Genomic DNA, 14511 nt, shown 5'->3' on the forward strand with positions numbered 1-14511 from the left:
CAGGAAAAAAGAAAGCCTGGCTTTAATCTAGTAATAAAAATATAAGGAGATAGGATAATTTATTTTATGTGTTTAACAAGCAGGCATCATAGCATTATATCCATCAGTACATTAGTATGTATCTCTAACAGATGAGGACTTTTTCTTTAATATAACAATACTGTCATCACAGCCAACAAAATTAAAATGTTAATACCTGGTCCATGTCCAGTTTTCCCCAGCTGTCTCAAAAATATCGTTTTGGACTTGATTTGTTTGAATCAGGGAGGATGAGGTATTTTTAATATGTAGTATTCTCTAATAAAATCCCCTCAGTACTCTTTGCATTAATGATTGCTGTATTACTTATCAGCAACTTCTTCGAGAGATGCAGCAGATGGCCAGTCGTCCCTTTGCCTCTGTAAATGTTGCCTTGGAAACAGATGAAGAGCCTCCTGATCTTATTGGGGGGAGTATAAAGGTGAGATTGTATTTCAAAAGTCCCTGTGACTTGACTTATCAAAACTCGTGCTTCTAAGTCTGGGGAACCAGAGAGAGCAAGAGCCTCATTCTGTTGCCTCTTATGTTATCCTCTCTCTTTCTTCTTAACAGTAAGTCCACACACTGAAAGTGTCAGGTATTCTTTTGCTTTCATTTTCTAATCTTTGATTCATGTTGTTAAGCAGTCTCATATTCAGGGAATTTTAAAATGTAAATAGCTTGTCTGATATTCTTGTAAGTTTTCTATGGCATAATACTTGAAAACTTGAAAATAGCTAAATTGAACCATTGTTCTTTATAAGTATTTTGGGGGATTTTTTAAAAGGGGAAAAATCATGATTGACTACAAATTCTGTAGTCAAAATAAATAATTCTGATTCCCCCCACCATGATGAAGAAAATGATAAGACTTTCTCTTTTGACAAAATGATGAAATATTTCAGATACTCTTGGGAAACAGCTATATGTTCATGGAGATATGTATACACACACATATATACATATATATATATGTGTGTATATATATTATATTTTATATATATATATATATATAAAATCTATATGTCCTAACACACTTATTAAAGCATTACTGAGCTTACAGGAAGTATGTGAGATTTCCAGGGACCACTCTCCTTTCCCTCCTCCGAAAAAGAACAAACCATGAACCAAAACCAGAGCTATGCATGGTCTAAAGTGGTTCTAGACTGGTAACACACCACATCTCACAGCTGAAGTACATGCAGATCCTGTCTGAGGGAAAACCTACCCAATTCAGCCATGATCAAGACCAAGGAATCAGTGATCACCAAGGACAAAAGAGAAAAGCCATGAATAATAGTCAGCAGAAGCAACAGAAGTGACATCTAATGAATATAATATAGCTCTGTATGAAATGTTTAAAGAAATGAAAGATAGAATCATAAAGATGAGGAAGCCATGAGAGTCAAGAATGGCCAATGACACCTGAAAAAGAACCAAATGGAACTGTTAGAAATGGAAAATACAGTAGTTGAAATTTTTTAAGTAATTCAGTTTACATGTTAAACAGCACGTCAGACACAAGTAAGGAGAGAGCTTTTGAGCTGGAAGATGACTCTGAAGAAACTACATAGGCTGCAGAACAGAGAGACAAGGAGATGGAAAATATGACAGATAATGAGAATATGGAAGATAGAATGAGAAAACTTAACATATATGTTATCACAGTCCCAGAACAAATGAATGGAGGAGAGGCAGTATTCAAAGAGCTGAGAAATTTCCAGAACTGATGGAAGACATGATTATACAGATTCTAGCAAAACATATTGTAAGCAGGAGTAAGGAAAGAAAGCAGAGGGAAGGCAGGGGAGAAAGAAAACTACAGTTGGGTTTGTCATAGTGAAACTGTAGAACTCCAAAGACAAAGAGAATGTGTTAAAATTAGCCAGAACAAAAAAAGATCACTACAATGTGGAGAAATTGGAACCCTTGTGTACTGTTAATGGGAATGAAAATGATGCAGCTGCTGTGGAAAACAGTATTTCTCTTCCTCAAAAAAATAAAAATAGGGCTTCCCTGGTGGCGCAGTGGTTGAGAGTCCGCCTGCCGATGCAGGGGACACGGGTTTTTGCCCCAGTCCAGGAGGATCCCACATGCCGCGGAGTGGCTGGGCCCATGAGCCATGGCCGCTGAGCCTGCGCGTCCGGAGCCTTTGCTCCGCAATGGGAGAGGCCACAACAGTGAGAGGCCCACGTACCAATAAAAATAAAAATAATAAAAATAGAATTATTATATGATCTAGCAATTCTTTTTCTGGGTATATACCCCAAAGAATTGAAAGCAGGGTCTTGAAGATATATTCGCACACCATGTGCATAGCAGCTTTATTCACAGTAGCTAGAAGTTGGAACCAACCTATGTGTCCATTGAGGTATGAATGGATAAACAGAATGTGGTATATATATACAATGGAATATTACTCAGCCTTAAAAAGGAAAGAAAGTCTGACCAATGCTACATAGATGAACATAGGTGAACCTTGAAGACATTATGCTAAGTGAAAGCCAGTCACAAAAAGACAAATACTGTATGATTTCACTTATATAAGGTACCTTGAGTAGTCAACTTCATAGAGACAGAAAATAGAATGGTAGTTGCCAGGGTCTTGGGAGAGGAAGGAATGGGGAGTTGCCGTTTAATGGGTATAGAGTTTCAGTTTTCCAAGATGAAGGAGTTCTGGAGGTGGATGGTGGTGATGGTTGCACAACAATATAAATGTACTTAATACCACTGAACTGTATACCTAAAAATGGTTAAGATAGTGAATTTTGTTATGTGCATTTTACCACATTAAAAAATAACTGGGGGGCTTCCCTGGTGGCGCAGTGGTTGAGAATCCGCCTGCCGATACAGGGGACACGGGTTCGTGCCCCGGTCCGGGAGGAGCCCACGTGCCGCGAAGCGGCTGGGCCTGTGAGCCATGGCCACTGAGCCTGCGTGTCCGGAGCCTGCGCTCCGCAGCGGGAGAGGCCACAACAGTGAGAGGCCCGCGTCCCCCAAAAAAAAAAAAAAAAAAAAAAAACTGGGGAAAAAAATATCACCTACAAAGGAATGACAGAGTGACAGCTGACTGACTTCTCAGGAGCTACAAGAGAGAAGAATGTCTTCAAAGTATTGAAAGAGAAGAACTGCCAACCTAGGATAGTGTACCCAGTAACTACCTTCCAAGAACAGGGATAAAATAAAGATATCCTCAGATTATGGGAAATACTGAGCACTTGCCACCAACAGACGTGTATAAAAGAAATGTCTAAAGGATGTGCTAGAGAGGAGGGAAATTACCCCAGGAGGGTGGAATAAGAGGGAATAGTGAGTAAGTCAGATGGTAAACATGTGTCTAAATCTAAGCAAATGTTGTCCTGATAAAATAGTGATAATTTGTGGGGTTGAGAAGAATAGACAAGCCTGAGTGACACCCCGTGTCACACATACGGCACAGCCGGCTGCTTTTTAAAATGCTGTCTTGACTTTCCTGTCAGGACACCACACACATTCTGGCTGTTCTGTGCTCTGTATTCTTCGTTCAACCCTCTTCATCTCCCAACGTCTTTTAACAGTCGTGACCATCTCAGGCTCAGTCTTTGCGCCTCTTCTCACATCTTTTACACCTACACCACTGATGATTGTCTTAGTCTGTTCAGGCTGCTATAAAAAGTATCAGAGACTGGGTGGCTTATAAATAATGGAAATTAACTTCTCACAGTTCTGGAGGCTGGGAAATCCAAGATCAAGGTGCTGGCAGATTAGGTGTCTGGGGAAGGCTTGCTTTCTGGTTCATAGATAGTGACTTCTAGCTGTAATCTTTTTTTTTTTTTTTTTTTTTGACCACACCATGCAGCTTGCACCATGGGATCTTAGTTCCCCAATCAGGGATTGAACCTGGGCCCTTGACCGTGAAAGTGCAGAGTCCTAACCACTGGACCGCCAGGGAATTCCCTCTAGCTGTAATTTTACGTGGTAGGAGGGGTGAGGGAGCTCTCAGGGTCTCTTTTCTAAGGGCACTGATGCCATTCATGAGGGCTGTGCCCTCATGACCTAATCATCTCCCAAAGGCCCTACTTCCAAATATTATCACATTGGGTATTATAATTTAACATATGGGACTTCCCTGGTGGCTCAGTGGTTAAGAATCCACCTGCCAGTACAGGTGCTGAAGTCACAGTGGTTCTGGAAATGATTTTCTTCAATTTGAAGAAATTGATGGCACAATTCTAAAGATGGCTCCCAAGATTCCTGTCTTATGGATATTCAAACACTACTCCAGGTTCTGCTATGAAGAGATTTTGCAGAAGTAATTAAAGTCTGAAGGTAGTTGATATTAAGATATAAGGAGAGCTTTCTCTGGCTGGTGGCAGAAGAGGAAGCATGAGAAGAACTTGAGCACCATCAGTGGTTTCAAGCTGGAGGGACCAGGTAGGGGGGAATGTGAGTGGCCTCCAAGAGAAGAGTGGCCCCTGGCTGATGGCTAGCAAGGAAATGGGGACCTTAGACCTAGAGATGGAAGGAACTGGATTCTGCGAACTTTAATGAGTTTTGAAGCAGGTTCTTCCCCAGTGCCTCCTGGTAAGAGTGGAACGCAGCTGATAACTTGACTTCCACCTTCTGAAGACAAGAGCTGAGACCCTTGAGACCTTTGTGAGATAGAGCTGAGAATTTTTCCAGAACTCATAGAAGACATGAATAGGACCTATATCCCTAAGCAGAGAACCCTACAGAGCTCTTGCCTGGACTTCTGACCTACAAAATTGAGATAATAAATAGGTGCTGTTTTAAGCACCGAAGTTTGTGATTTGTTTCATAGCAATAGAAACTAATATAGGGGCATCTTTAAAAATCACATCTAGGGCTTCCCTGGTGGCGCAGTGTTTGAGAGTCCGCCTGCCGATGCAGGGGACACGGGTTCGTGCGCTGGTCCAGGAGGATCCCACATGCCACGGAGTGGCTGGGCCCGTGAGCTATGGCCGCTGAGCCTGCGCGTCCGGAGCCTGTGCTCTGCAACGGGAGAGGCCACAGCAGTGAGAGGCCCACGGACTGCAAAAAAAAAAAAAAAAAAAAATCACATCTAAAGGCTGGTGAAGGTGTTTCTTCAGAAACACTGCTTTAGGTAATTCTTTGTTTTTTTCCACCAGACTGTTCCCAAGCCCATTGCCCTGGAGCCATGTTTTGGCAACAAAGCTGCTGTCCTCTCTGTGTTTGTGAGGCTCCCTCGAGGCCTCGGTGGAATCCCTCCTCCTGGGCAGTCGGGTGAGTAGATGAGGGTCATTGACAAATGAGGTTTATGTTTTAGATGTATGAAGGCTCCTTCCCTTTTGTAGAGAACTTGGTTATAAAAGCGATACTGCAATCAGGCAGACCTCGGAGATATTGCAGGTTTGGTTCCAGAAAAGGTCAATAAAGCAAATATCACAATAAAGCGAGTCACATGAATTTTTTGGTTTCCCAGTGCATATAAGTTATGTCTACATTATACTGTAGCCTGTTAAGGTGCAATAGCATTATGTCTAAAAAGACAAGGTACATCCTTAATTTAAAAATGCTTTATTGCTAAAAATACTATTATCTGACAATGCAGGGTTGCCATAAACCTCCAATTTGTTAAACAACAACAGCAACACAGTATCTGTGAGGCACAATAAAGTGGGGTATACCTGTAGTGCCTGCCTTGTGTTGTTGTGAGGATTTGGAGAGATGATCCCATTGCCACTGTATTCCTAACCCATCTTTCCTGAGGTCACCATTCCTTCCTGGGAAAAATCTGGATCTCCTCACTGCCCCAGCCTTCTCAGCCTACCAGTGGTATTGATGCTTCCAGCCAAACCTTCTTTGCCGCCAGTGTTTCCGCTCCCCCGCCTCTGTGTTGCTCCTTTACTATCTTTTTCCTTGCTCTGCCTCTGAATGTAGGCTTTCTCCCTCTTCACTCCATATGCTCTTCCTCAGTCATCTTACTTACTCTCATGGCTTCCAGCTAGCTCCCTCAAGCTAGTGGTTCTCAAATTGGTATTTCTAACACTATTTCTTTTTCTGTATTTCTGTATTTCTTTTTCTTTTTCACTCTAAGTATAAGGCATAAACAACAATTATAACATCCTAAAGGAAGTTTTAGAAAATTTATTCACAATTCTACCATCCAACACCCACCAATTTTCACTGTTCTGTTTCCTTTACAGCCCTTATCAGCAATGTAGTTGCAATGATTGAATAACTAATTTTTATTCTTCTTTTTTCATGTAACTATCATAAACATTTTTACAACTTACTATATAGTGTTTTATCCATCTTTTACACTACTCCATCAAATACTTGAATCATAATTTAGATAAACATTCTTCTACTGTTGAACATGAAGGAAATATGGAGTATAGTTTTGGAAGTATTTTGATTAATCATGGAGTACTTTGGAGGGATGCCTCAGACAATATGAATGTTTTAGACAACTTTCAGTTGAAATGATTCTGCAGGCCTCCACTCCAACTCAGCTTTCGGAAGGTCTAGGTCCATGGTGTTCTTATGAGGGAGGACATTAGGCATGGCCAGGTCAGGATTTATTGTCTTCATTTCATAAGCGAATGGTTTGATTTGCCCTCATCTAGGGATTCCTGTGAGTTCAGTCCCTAACTTGGCCTTGTCCATGTTGAGGGCAGAATGACCCATTAACCTGACGCTCTGGAGCAGTATCTCCTGCCCAGGTCAGCAGACATTGACTGGTGCTCCCTGAGGGCAAGGTACCGTCTGGGGCTGGGAGGGGAGTGGTGACAGGCTTGCAACACTGTGGCCTTTCCTGCTCCAGACTTTGCCTGATGTGCCCCAACCCCCTGGACTCCTGACGAAGACCTGCTCACTGCTTGAGAGCTACCCCAAGGGTGGGGCCATCCCTGCCACCCCTTCTGTATCCCCCATTTCATTCATTCATTCATTCATTCATTCATTTTTATTGAAGTATAGTTGATTTACAGTATTATATTAGATTCAGGTGCACAGCATAGTGATTCAATATTTTTAATAGATTGTACTACCTTTAAAGTTATTACAAAATAATGGCTAATCTCCTTTCCAGTCTCTACACCTTAAGGTTTCTCCTGCTAAACCCTGGGCTTTTTTCTTTTTCATTGTGAGCTTATTATTCCCAAAAATTAAGTAATCACTGTCTTTCCCAGGTTAATATCTCTAATTCTTGTCCTTCTTGCCAAGCTTCACACCCAGTTATTCGACTGCCTACTTGAAATGTCCACTTGGATACCTCAAGGTCTTATCAAGCCTAAAATGTCTAAAATGGAGCTTGCCCTCCTTCTAACCAGTTGGTCCTTTGATCTCCATCTCAGTAAAGGAATTCATTATTCAGCCAGTTGCTCAAGCCAGAAACTCAAGAGTCATCCTAGGCAGTCCTCACCTCTCTATGTATAATTCACGGGCGAGTTCTGCTGGTCCTACATCTGGAGTCTCATTCTTCCACTTTGTTTCATTTACTCTACCACATCTCTCATCTAACCTCAGCTGCCATCTCTCCCCTGTAGTCTACTTCTTCTACACTTGACCTCTAAAATCACAGCCCCAGCCCCCTCCCACACCTCCATCCAGCCATTTGCCTGCAGTTAAAATCATTCTTTAAATGAATAAATAAATGATGGTTATATTTCACTGTGCTATACAATATATCCTTGTTGCTTATTTATTTTACACATAGTAATTTGTATCTCTTAATCCCATACCCCTGTCTTGCCCCTCCTGCCTTCCCTTTCACCACTGGTAACCAACACTTTGTTCTCTATATATCTGTGAGTCTGTTTCATTATATATATTCGTTTGTTCTCTTTTTTCAGATTCCACGTATAAGTGATAACTTGGAGTATTTATCTTTCTCTGTCTGACTTATTCACTAAGCGTAATAATCTCTAGGTTCATTCATATTGTTGCAAATGGCAGAATGTCATTATTTTTTATGATTGAGTAGTATTCCAGTGTGTGTGTGTGTGTGTGTGTGTGTGTGTGTGTGTGTGTGTGTGTGTAAAACATCTTCATTATCCATTCATCTGTTAATGGACACTTAGGTTGCTTCTGTATCTTGGCTATTATAAATGATGCTGCGAATGTTGCTATGAACATTGTGGGTGCGTGTATCTTTTCAAATTAGTATTTCTGCTTTCTTTGGAAGTATACTCAGGAGTGGAATATGGTAGTTCTACTTTTATTTTTTTGAGGAACCTTCATACTGTTTTCCACAGTGGCTTCACCAATTTACATTCCCACCAACAGTATACAAGGGTTCCCCTTTCTCCACATCCTCACTGACATTTGTTATTTGTGGGGTTTTTGATGATAGCCATTCTGACGGGTGTGAGATGATACCTCCTTGTGGTTTTGATTTGCATTTTCCTTATGATTAGTGATGTTCAGCAACTTTTCATGTGCCTGTTGGCCATCTGTATGGTGCCTGTATGTCTTCTTTGGGAAAATGTCTATTCAGGTCTTCTATTTTTTAATCGGGTTGTTTGGTTTTTTGATATTCAATTTATGAGCTATTTATATATTATACATTAACCCCTTATTGGTCATATCATTTCCAAATATTTTCTCCCATTCAGTAGGTTGTCTTTTCATTTTGTCAGGGTTTCCTTTGCTGTGCAAAAACTTTTAAGTTTGGTTAGGTCACATTTGTTTATTTTTGCTTTTATTTCTTTTGCCTTAAGAGACAGATCCAAAAGAATATTTGCTATGATTTATGTCAAAGAGTGTTCTGCCTGTGTTCTCTTCTGGGATTGTTATGGTTTCAGGTCTTAGATTTAGGTCTTTATGTATATGGTGTGAGGAAATGTTCTAATCTCATTCTTTTGCATGTAGCTGTCCAGTTTTCCCAGAACTACTTATTGAAGAGACTTCTCTCCATTGTATATTCTTGCCTCCTTTGTCATAGATTAATTGACCATAAGTGCATGAGTTTATTTCGGGTCTCTCTATTCTGTTCCACTGATCTATGTGTCTGTATTTGTGGGAAAACCATGACGTTTTGATTACTGTAGTAGCTTTTTAGTATAGTCTGAAGTCACGGAGCGTGATATCTCCAGCTTCATTCTTTTTTCTCAAGACTGCTTTGGCAATTCAGGCTCTTTTGTGGTTCCATATAAATTTTAGTATTAATTGTTCTAGTTCTGTGGGAAATGTCATGGTTATTTTGATAGGGATTGCCTTAACTCTGTAGATTGCTTTGGGTATTATGGACATTTTAACAATGTTCTTCCAATTCAAGAACACAGGATATCTTTCCATTTCTTTGTATCATTTTCAAATTCCTTCATAAATGTTTTGTAGTTAATCAGATTATAAGTCTTTCGCCTCTTTTTAAATTTTTTTAAAATTTTTATTTATTTTATTTATTTATTTTTGGCTGCATTGGGTCTTCATTGCTGCGCGCAGGCTTTCTCTAGTTGCAGCAAGTGGGAGCTACTCTTCATTACAGTGCATGGGCTTCTCATTGCGGTGTCTTCTCTTGTTGCAGAGCACGGGCCCTAGGCACACAGGCTTCAGTAGTTGTGGTGTGTGAGCTCAGTAGTTGTGGCTCACGGGCTCTAGAGTACAGGCTCAGTAGTTGTGGCGCACAGGCTTAGTTGCTCCACGGCATGTGGGATCTTCCCAGACCAGGGCTCGAATCCATGTCCCCTGCATTGGCAGGCAGATTCTTAACCACTGCACCACCAGGGAAGCCCCTTTTACCTCTTTGGTTAAGTTTATTCCTAGGTATTTTATTCTTTTGTGTGTGTGTGTGTGATACGTGGGCCTCTCACTGTTGTGGCCTCTCCCGTTGCGGAACACAGGCTCTGGACACGCAGCCTCAGCGGCCATGGCTCACGGGCCCAGCCGCTCCGCGGCATGTGGGATCCTCCCAGACCGGGGCACGAACCCATGTCCCCTGCATCTGCAAGCGGACTCTCAACCACTGCGCCACCAGGGAAGCCCCTCTTTTTGATGTGATTTTAAATGGAATTATTTTCTTGCTTTCTCTTTCTGATAGTTCATTATTAGTGTATAGAAAAGCAACAGATTTCTGTGTATTAATCTTGTCTCCTGCAACTTTACTGAATTCATTTATTAGTTCTAATAGTTTTTTGGTGGAGACTTTAGGGTTTTCTATATATAGTATCATGGCATGTGCAAATAGTGACTGTTTGACTTCTTCCCTTCCAATTTGGATGCCTCTTCTTTCCTTTTCTCATCTGATGTTTTTTGGTAGACTTTAGGGTTTTCTATATATAGTATCATGGCATGTGCAAATAGTGACTGTTTGACTTCTTCCCTTCCAATTTGGATGCCTCTTCTTTCCTTTTCTCATCTGATTGCTGTGACTAGGATCTACCTGCCTTTTTAAATGGTGCCCTTCTCTGGACTCCTGAAGCACCTGGCTCTGTCTTCGCTATAACAGTGGTCACTGGTGTGGATTCCCCACTCCATGCCAGGTACTAAACCTGGCACTTAAAAGCTACCCCCCTCCCCCATTTTATAGGCTCAGTGAGGTGGAATAAGAAGCTCCTCTACCATGGCTCCTGGGGGCCTCAGCAGGGCTCTGAGCCTGTCTGGCCTTTTCCCATGCATAGGAATCCAGTTCCCCCAGGACTGTGCCTTCCCTAATGAACATCAAGTTAATCAATTACCAATACAAAAAGGAGAATGGACCCACCAGTCCCCAAAGCAAAGGTGGTAGCGGAGGTGGTGGGGTGATAAGCCAGGTACCATTATAAGACTTTACATCAGTTCACTCATTGACTTCTCACACAAGCCCTGTGCTGTTCCCCATTTACAAAAGAGGAAACTGAGGCACAGGGAAGTTAAAGAACCTTGCTTATTCCAAAGTCTGGCCCCAGAGTCTATCCTAACCCTTATCATGGTGTAGATATCAAAATAACTAGTGCTATCTGGGCAATGTGGAATGAATCTGAATTTCATCATAAAGAGTGAAGCTTTTTCTTGGAGAAAAAGACAGGAGAAACTTAGTGTTTAAAGCATGTCTGCAATCTTATTTAGATGCTCCCACCACGAGGCAGAGCACTTTGCTTGGTTGATCTGCTGAAAAGTAAGGTACTCCTTTTGTGTAAAAATGGGGGAGGAGGAGAATATGTATTTGTATTTATACAAATAAACCCTGAAAGAATATATACAAACTAATGAAAGAAGTTACTCTGATGGAAGGGGGGAATATGAAGGGAGACACAGGTTAGAGGTAAGATTTTTCCCATGTATGTACTTTATTTATTTATTGCACCATGTGAATGTAAGAAGAAATTTTTTAAATTATTTTTTAATAAAAGCAAGCTGCTCCTTAACATGTGTTCCCTCTGTGGGTTCTCCCAAGGTCTCGCAGTGGCCAGCGCCCTGGTGGACATTTCTCAGCAGATGCCAATAGTATACAAAGAGAAGTCAGGAGCAGTGAGAAACCGGAAACAGCAGCCCCCTGCACAGCCTGGGACCTGCATTTGATGCTGGGGCCAGGACTCCCTGTGAGCAAGGAGTGGCGTGCCAGAGCCGTCTGCAGAGAGGGAGCAGGCAGGGAGACACTATGCAGGTCAGAAGACTGGAAACTCTCGAAACATCCACCTCATCCGCATGTTCACAAGCTTTCTTTGACAGTTTCTCCCATCTGTGCTCCAGCATCTAACCTTTTACTTTCATATGGGAAATAATTGATTTAGTTACAGGTCCAGGGGTGATCCAGTTGTTGCTGGAGGAGGCTGGTGTAGAGCGAGTGAGAGAGCTAGGAATGACAGGTTCACATGTGGAAAACTGTTCTTGGGACTGTCTCAACAGTGCAAAAAACAAAGATGTAGTGTTTACAAGTAGACATTTGTCATCAGTCATTCTTGAACATGGTCTTTTAAAAACTAGTCAGATGAATTAACTTGTTTTCATCTGAAGCCTGCTATCTTTTTTAAAAGATGTGCTATTTATTCTTGCACGATTTAGGCAAATATCTCTCTTTCAGGGAGTAACTTTTTTTCTAGCTGAGAATTAATAATGGTCCATCTCTTTTGAATCATAAGATAGAAGAGGCTATTTTAAATGTCAAGGTCAGCAGTGTTTCTTGGAATGCCAACTGATATAATGGGTAGTTTTCTGTAGCAACTTGATTAATTTAGTCTGAATCCATTTGAAGTTCTCTCTCTCTCTCCTCTCTTTCGTTCCCTCCCTCTCTCTCCTTCACTTCCTCTTTATCTCTCTCTGTCTCTGTCTTTGTCTCTCTTTCTCACGCTCATACACTCACTCACTCACACACACACACACACACACACACAAAGTGCCTAGACTTTAAATAGATCTAGCAATTGGAAAGTTAGTAAGCATAAGTTTTTACATAATTGCATTCCTACATTCTTATAAAACTTAAATAGCTATCATTGGCAATCTGCTCTTTTTCTAAAACCTAATTTGCCGCCAGAAAACAGTTTTCTCACCCCGCGAAACATTTAACGTAGCAGCAGGGATTGAGAGGAAAACAGAAATGACCTAACTGTCAAAGCTCCTGTCTTTGTTGTCAAAAAGGACACTAAATAAGGCATGTTCCCATGTGCCTCCTTGCCCCAGGTCACTCTAGGCCTGATGTTTGCTTCAGCCCTACTGGGTGCTCCTGCCAAGGCACCAGAGAGAGAGGGGCTCACTCATGTTACATGTCTCTCTTGAGCCGAAAAGAGCATGACAGCACTTGGGACCCCTTAATCAAAGGGCAACTCTTTGTTCCTGTAGTCTGCTTGAGCTGGTGGGTCATTCTTCATTCTCAGGGCCAGGCGGAGTGCCAGGAGAGGGTCGGTCTCCTGTTGTCGGGCAGAACCTGCCCAAAGCCTGGAGGAGGACCTGAAGCTGTTTGCCCTCTTTCCCCTCCTCCCCAGGAGGGGCTTAGGCCTCCCATGCTCCCTCCAGACCCAACGGGTAGCTGTGGGGAGGGCAGTGAACGATAAGGATGAAAAGCACATGGGAAAAATGGACAAGGGGAGAAAACTATGCCAACTGAAAAGTGACCAAATTGAAGTAGTGACCAAATTGAAGTGGAGTAGAGGCCAGTCCCTGCTCTTCTCCCCAGGGCACTGCCTGGATGGTGTGTTGTCCCCGTCCATGGTGCTCTGTATTCTGGCATTATGCAGCAGCCTCCCAAGATCTCTGTTCTGCTTCAAAACCCAGTGTTCCATGGCATTACCCTGGGGGCGTAGACCTTTAGACAACAATGCTCAAGTTTGTGAATTTGGAGAAATCAGTACTCAAAAGAGCAAAAACTGCGGCATTTCACCTTTATATGCAGTGCCTAGAGAGGGAGTATGACCTCTTCCCCAACACTAACCCCACTCCCATGAAGAATTGCCTGGAAAGATGTTTTCAAGGATGTTGAACCATAAAACACTGTCTGATGCACAAAACACCTCTACTTTGAGACTTGCCTCTCAAAATGCTGCTTTTTCACATTATTGTTAAAGAGCAGATGGTTCTGGAAAAGACCCCTCCTCTTACGAGCTCCCCACGTCCCTGCCCCAGATCACAGTACCCGCAGAGAGCCTGCTGGGGACTGGCCCTTCACCCCTGTGATTACCAAAAGGCCACTGGAGAGGACCCTCCCACAAGGGAAGTCCTTGTTTGTTCAAAGGACTGGTGTTTCCTTGGCAAAGAAGCCTCCTCCCCATAGTAGTCCCATGCCTTGAAATAATAAGCACCATGTCCCATAGCCACCTGGTTATTTTCTTTTTTCTAAAAGATAATGTTTATTTTTTAAAAGAAAGGAAAGAGCAAGTGAAGTTTAATTCTGCTCCAACAGTGGAGAAACAACTGAATCCACCTGCTTCTCCTTTGCAGCCAGTGGCAAACAGCTTCCTCCAGGCTTGGGCCAGAGGAAGGGGGTGGCAGGAGAAGGAGGCACTCAGCTTAGAGTCAGTTATCAAGAGGAAGTCATGTGGAACTTCAGAGCCTGTATATAAATTAAAATAGTTATGAAAACATCGATATTGCACTTGTATATAACTATACAGTAGTGTCTGAATGTTCAGACATTTGGAGTGTACATAAAACAGAAAAATATCTTAATGTATTTTTATTAAACATAATGATGTCTGAGTTTGACCTAATATGTTTTTGTGCCATATATTGGATATCCAGGTTCAGAGAAGTCCTCTCATTACGCCCTGATATGATAACAAAGCCACGAAAGGCATCCCCATTGTGCCCAAGTGTTCAAATGCATCTGGGACTGATTGGATAGCTTCTAAAGTAGGAATCATCTGTCAATGCACATATGAAAATGCAGGCAGTGTGTGAAGAGACTCGAAGGCAGCCGGGATGTCTCTGCCCCTGTCATTGGCTCTGGGAGTGCATTGTAACTCTCCTGTCAGCTTCTTGGAGCTGTGGGTGCCCAGGGAAGACCAGTCTTGTCCTGAGAAATGCTCCTCTTAGTCTTTAGACTCCAAGACTATACCTGTAGATCTAGTCAGACTTTCCAAATAGGGCTTTTCCGGGCTGCATTTTGTTGTGGTT

The 14511-nt window shown here is 42.1% G+C and overlaps 1 protein-coding gene across 1 annotated transcript in view; it reads left to right on the forward strand.

The window, feature by feature from the left end:
• Window positions 1–11669, forward strand: part of ATRN (attractin) — a 174272-nt gene extending 162603 nt beyond the window's left edge. Inside the window, exons 27-29 of the mRNA XM_007465407.1 lie at window positions 353–460; window positions 5148–5262; window positions 11357–11669. Coding sequence (XP_007465469.1) covers window positions 353–460; window positions 5148–5262; window positions 11357–11481 — 348 coding nt within the window. The 3' untranslated portion in view covers window positions 11482–11669. The remainder of the gene's footprint in view (window positions 1–352; window positions 461–5147; window positions 5263–11356) is intronic.
• Window positions 11670–14511: the final 2842 nt, after the last annotated feature.

Source organism: Lipotes vexillifer, unplaced genomic scaffold, assembly GCF_000442215.2.
Source record: "Lipotes vexillifer unplaced genomic scaffold, Lipotes_vexillifer_v1.1 scaffold875, whole genome shotgun sequence".
NCBI lineage: Eukaryota > Metazoa > Chordata > Mammalia > Artiodactyla > Lipotidae > Lipotes > Lipotes vexillifer.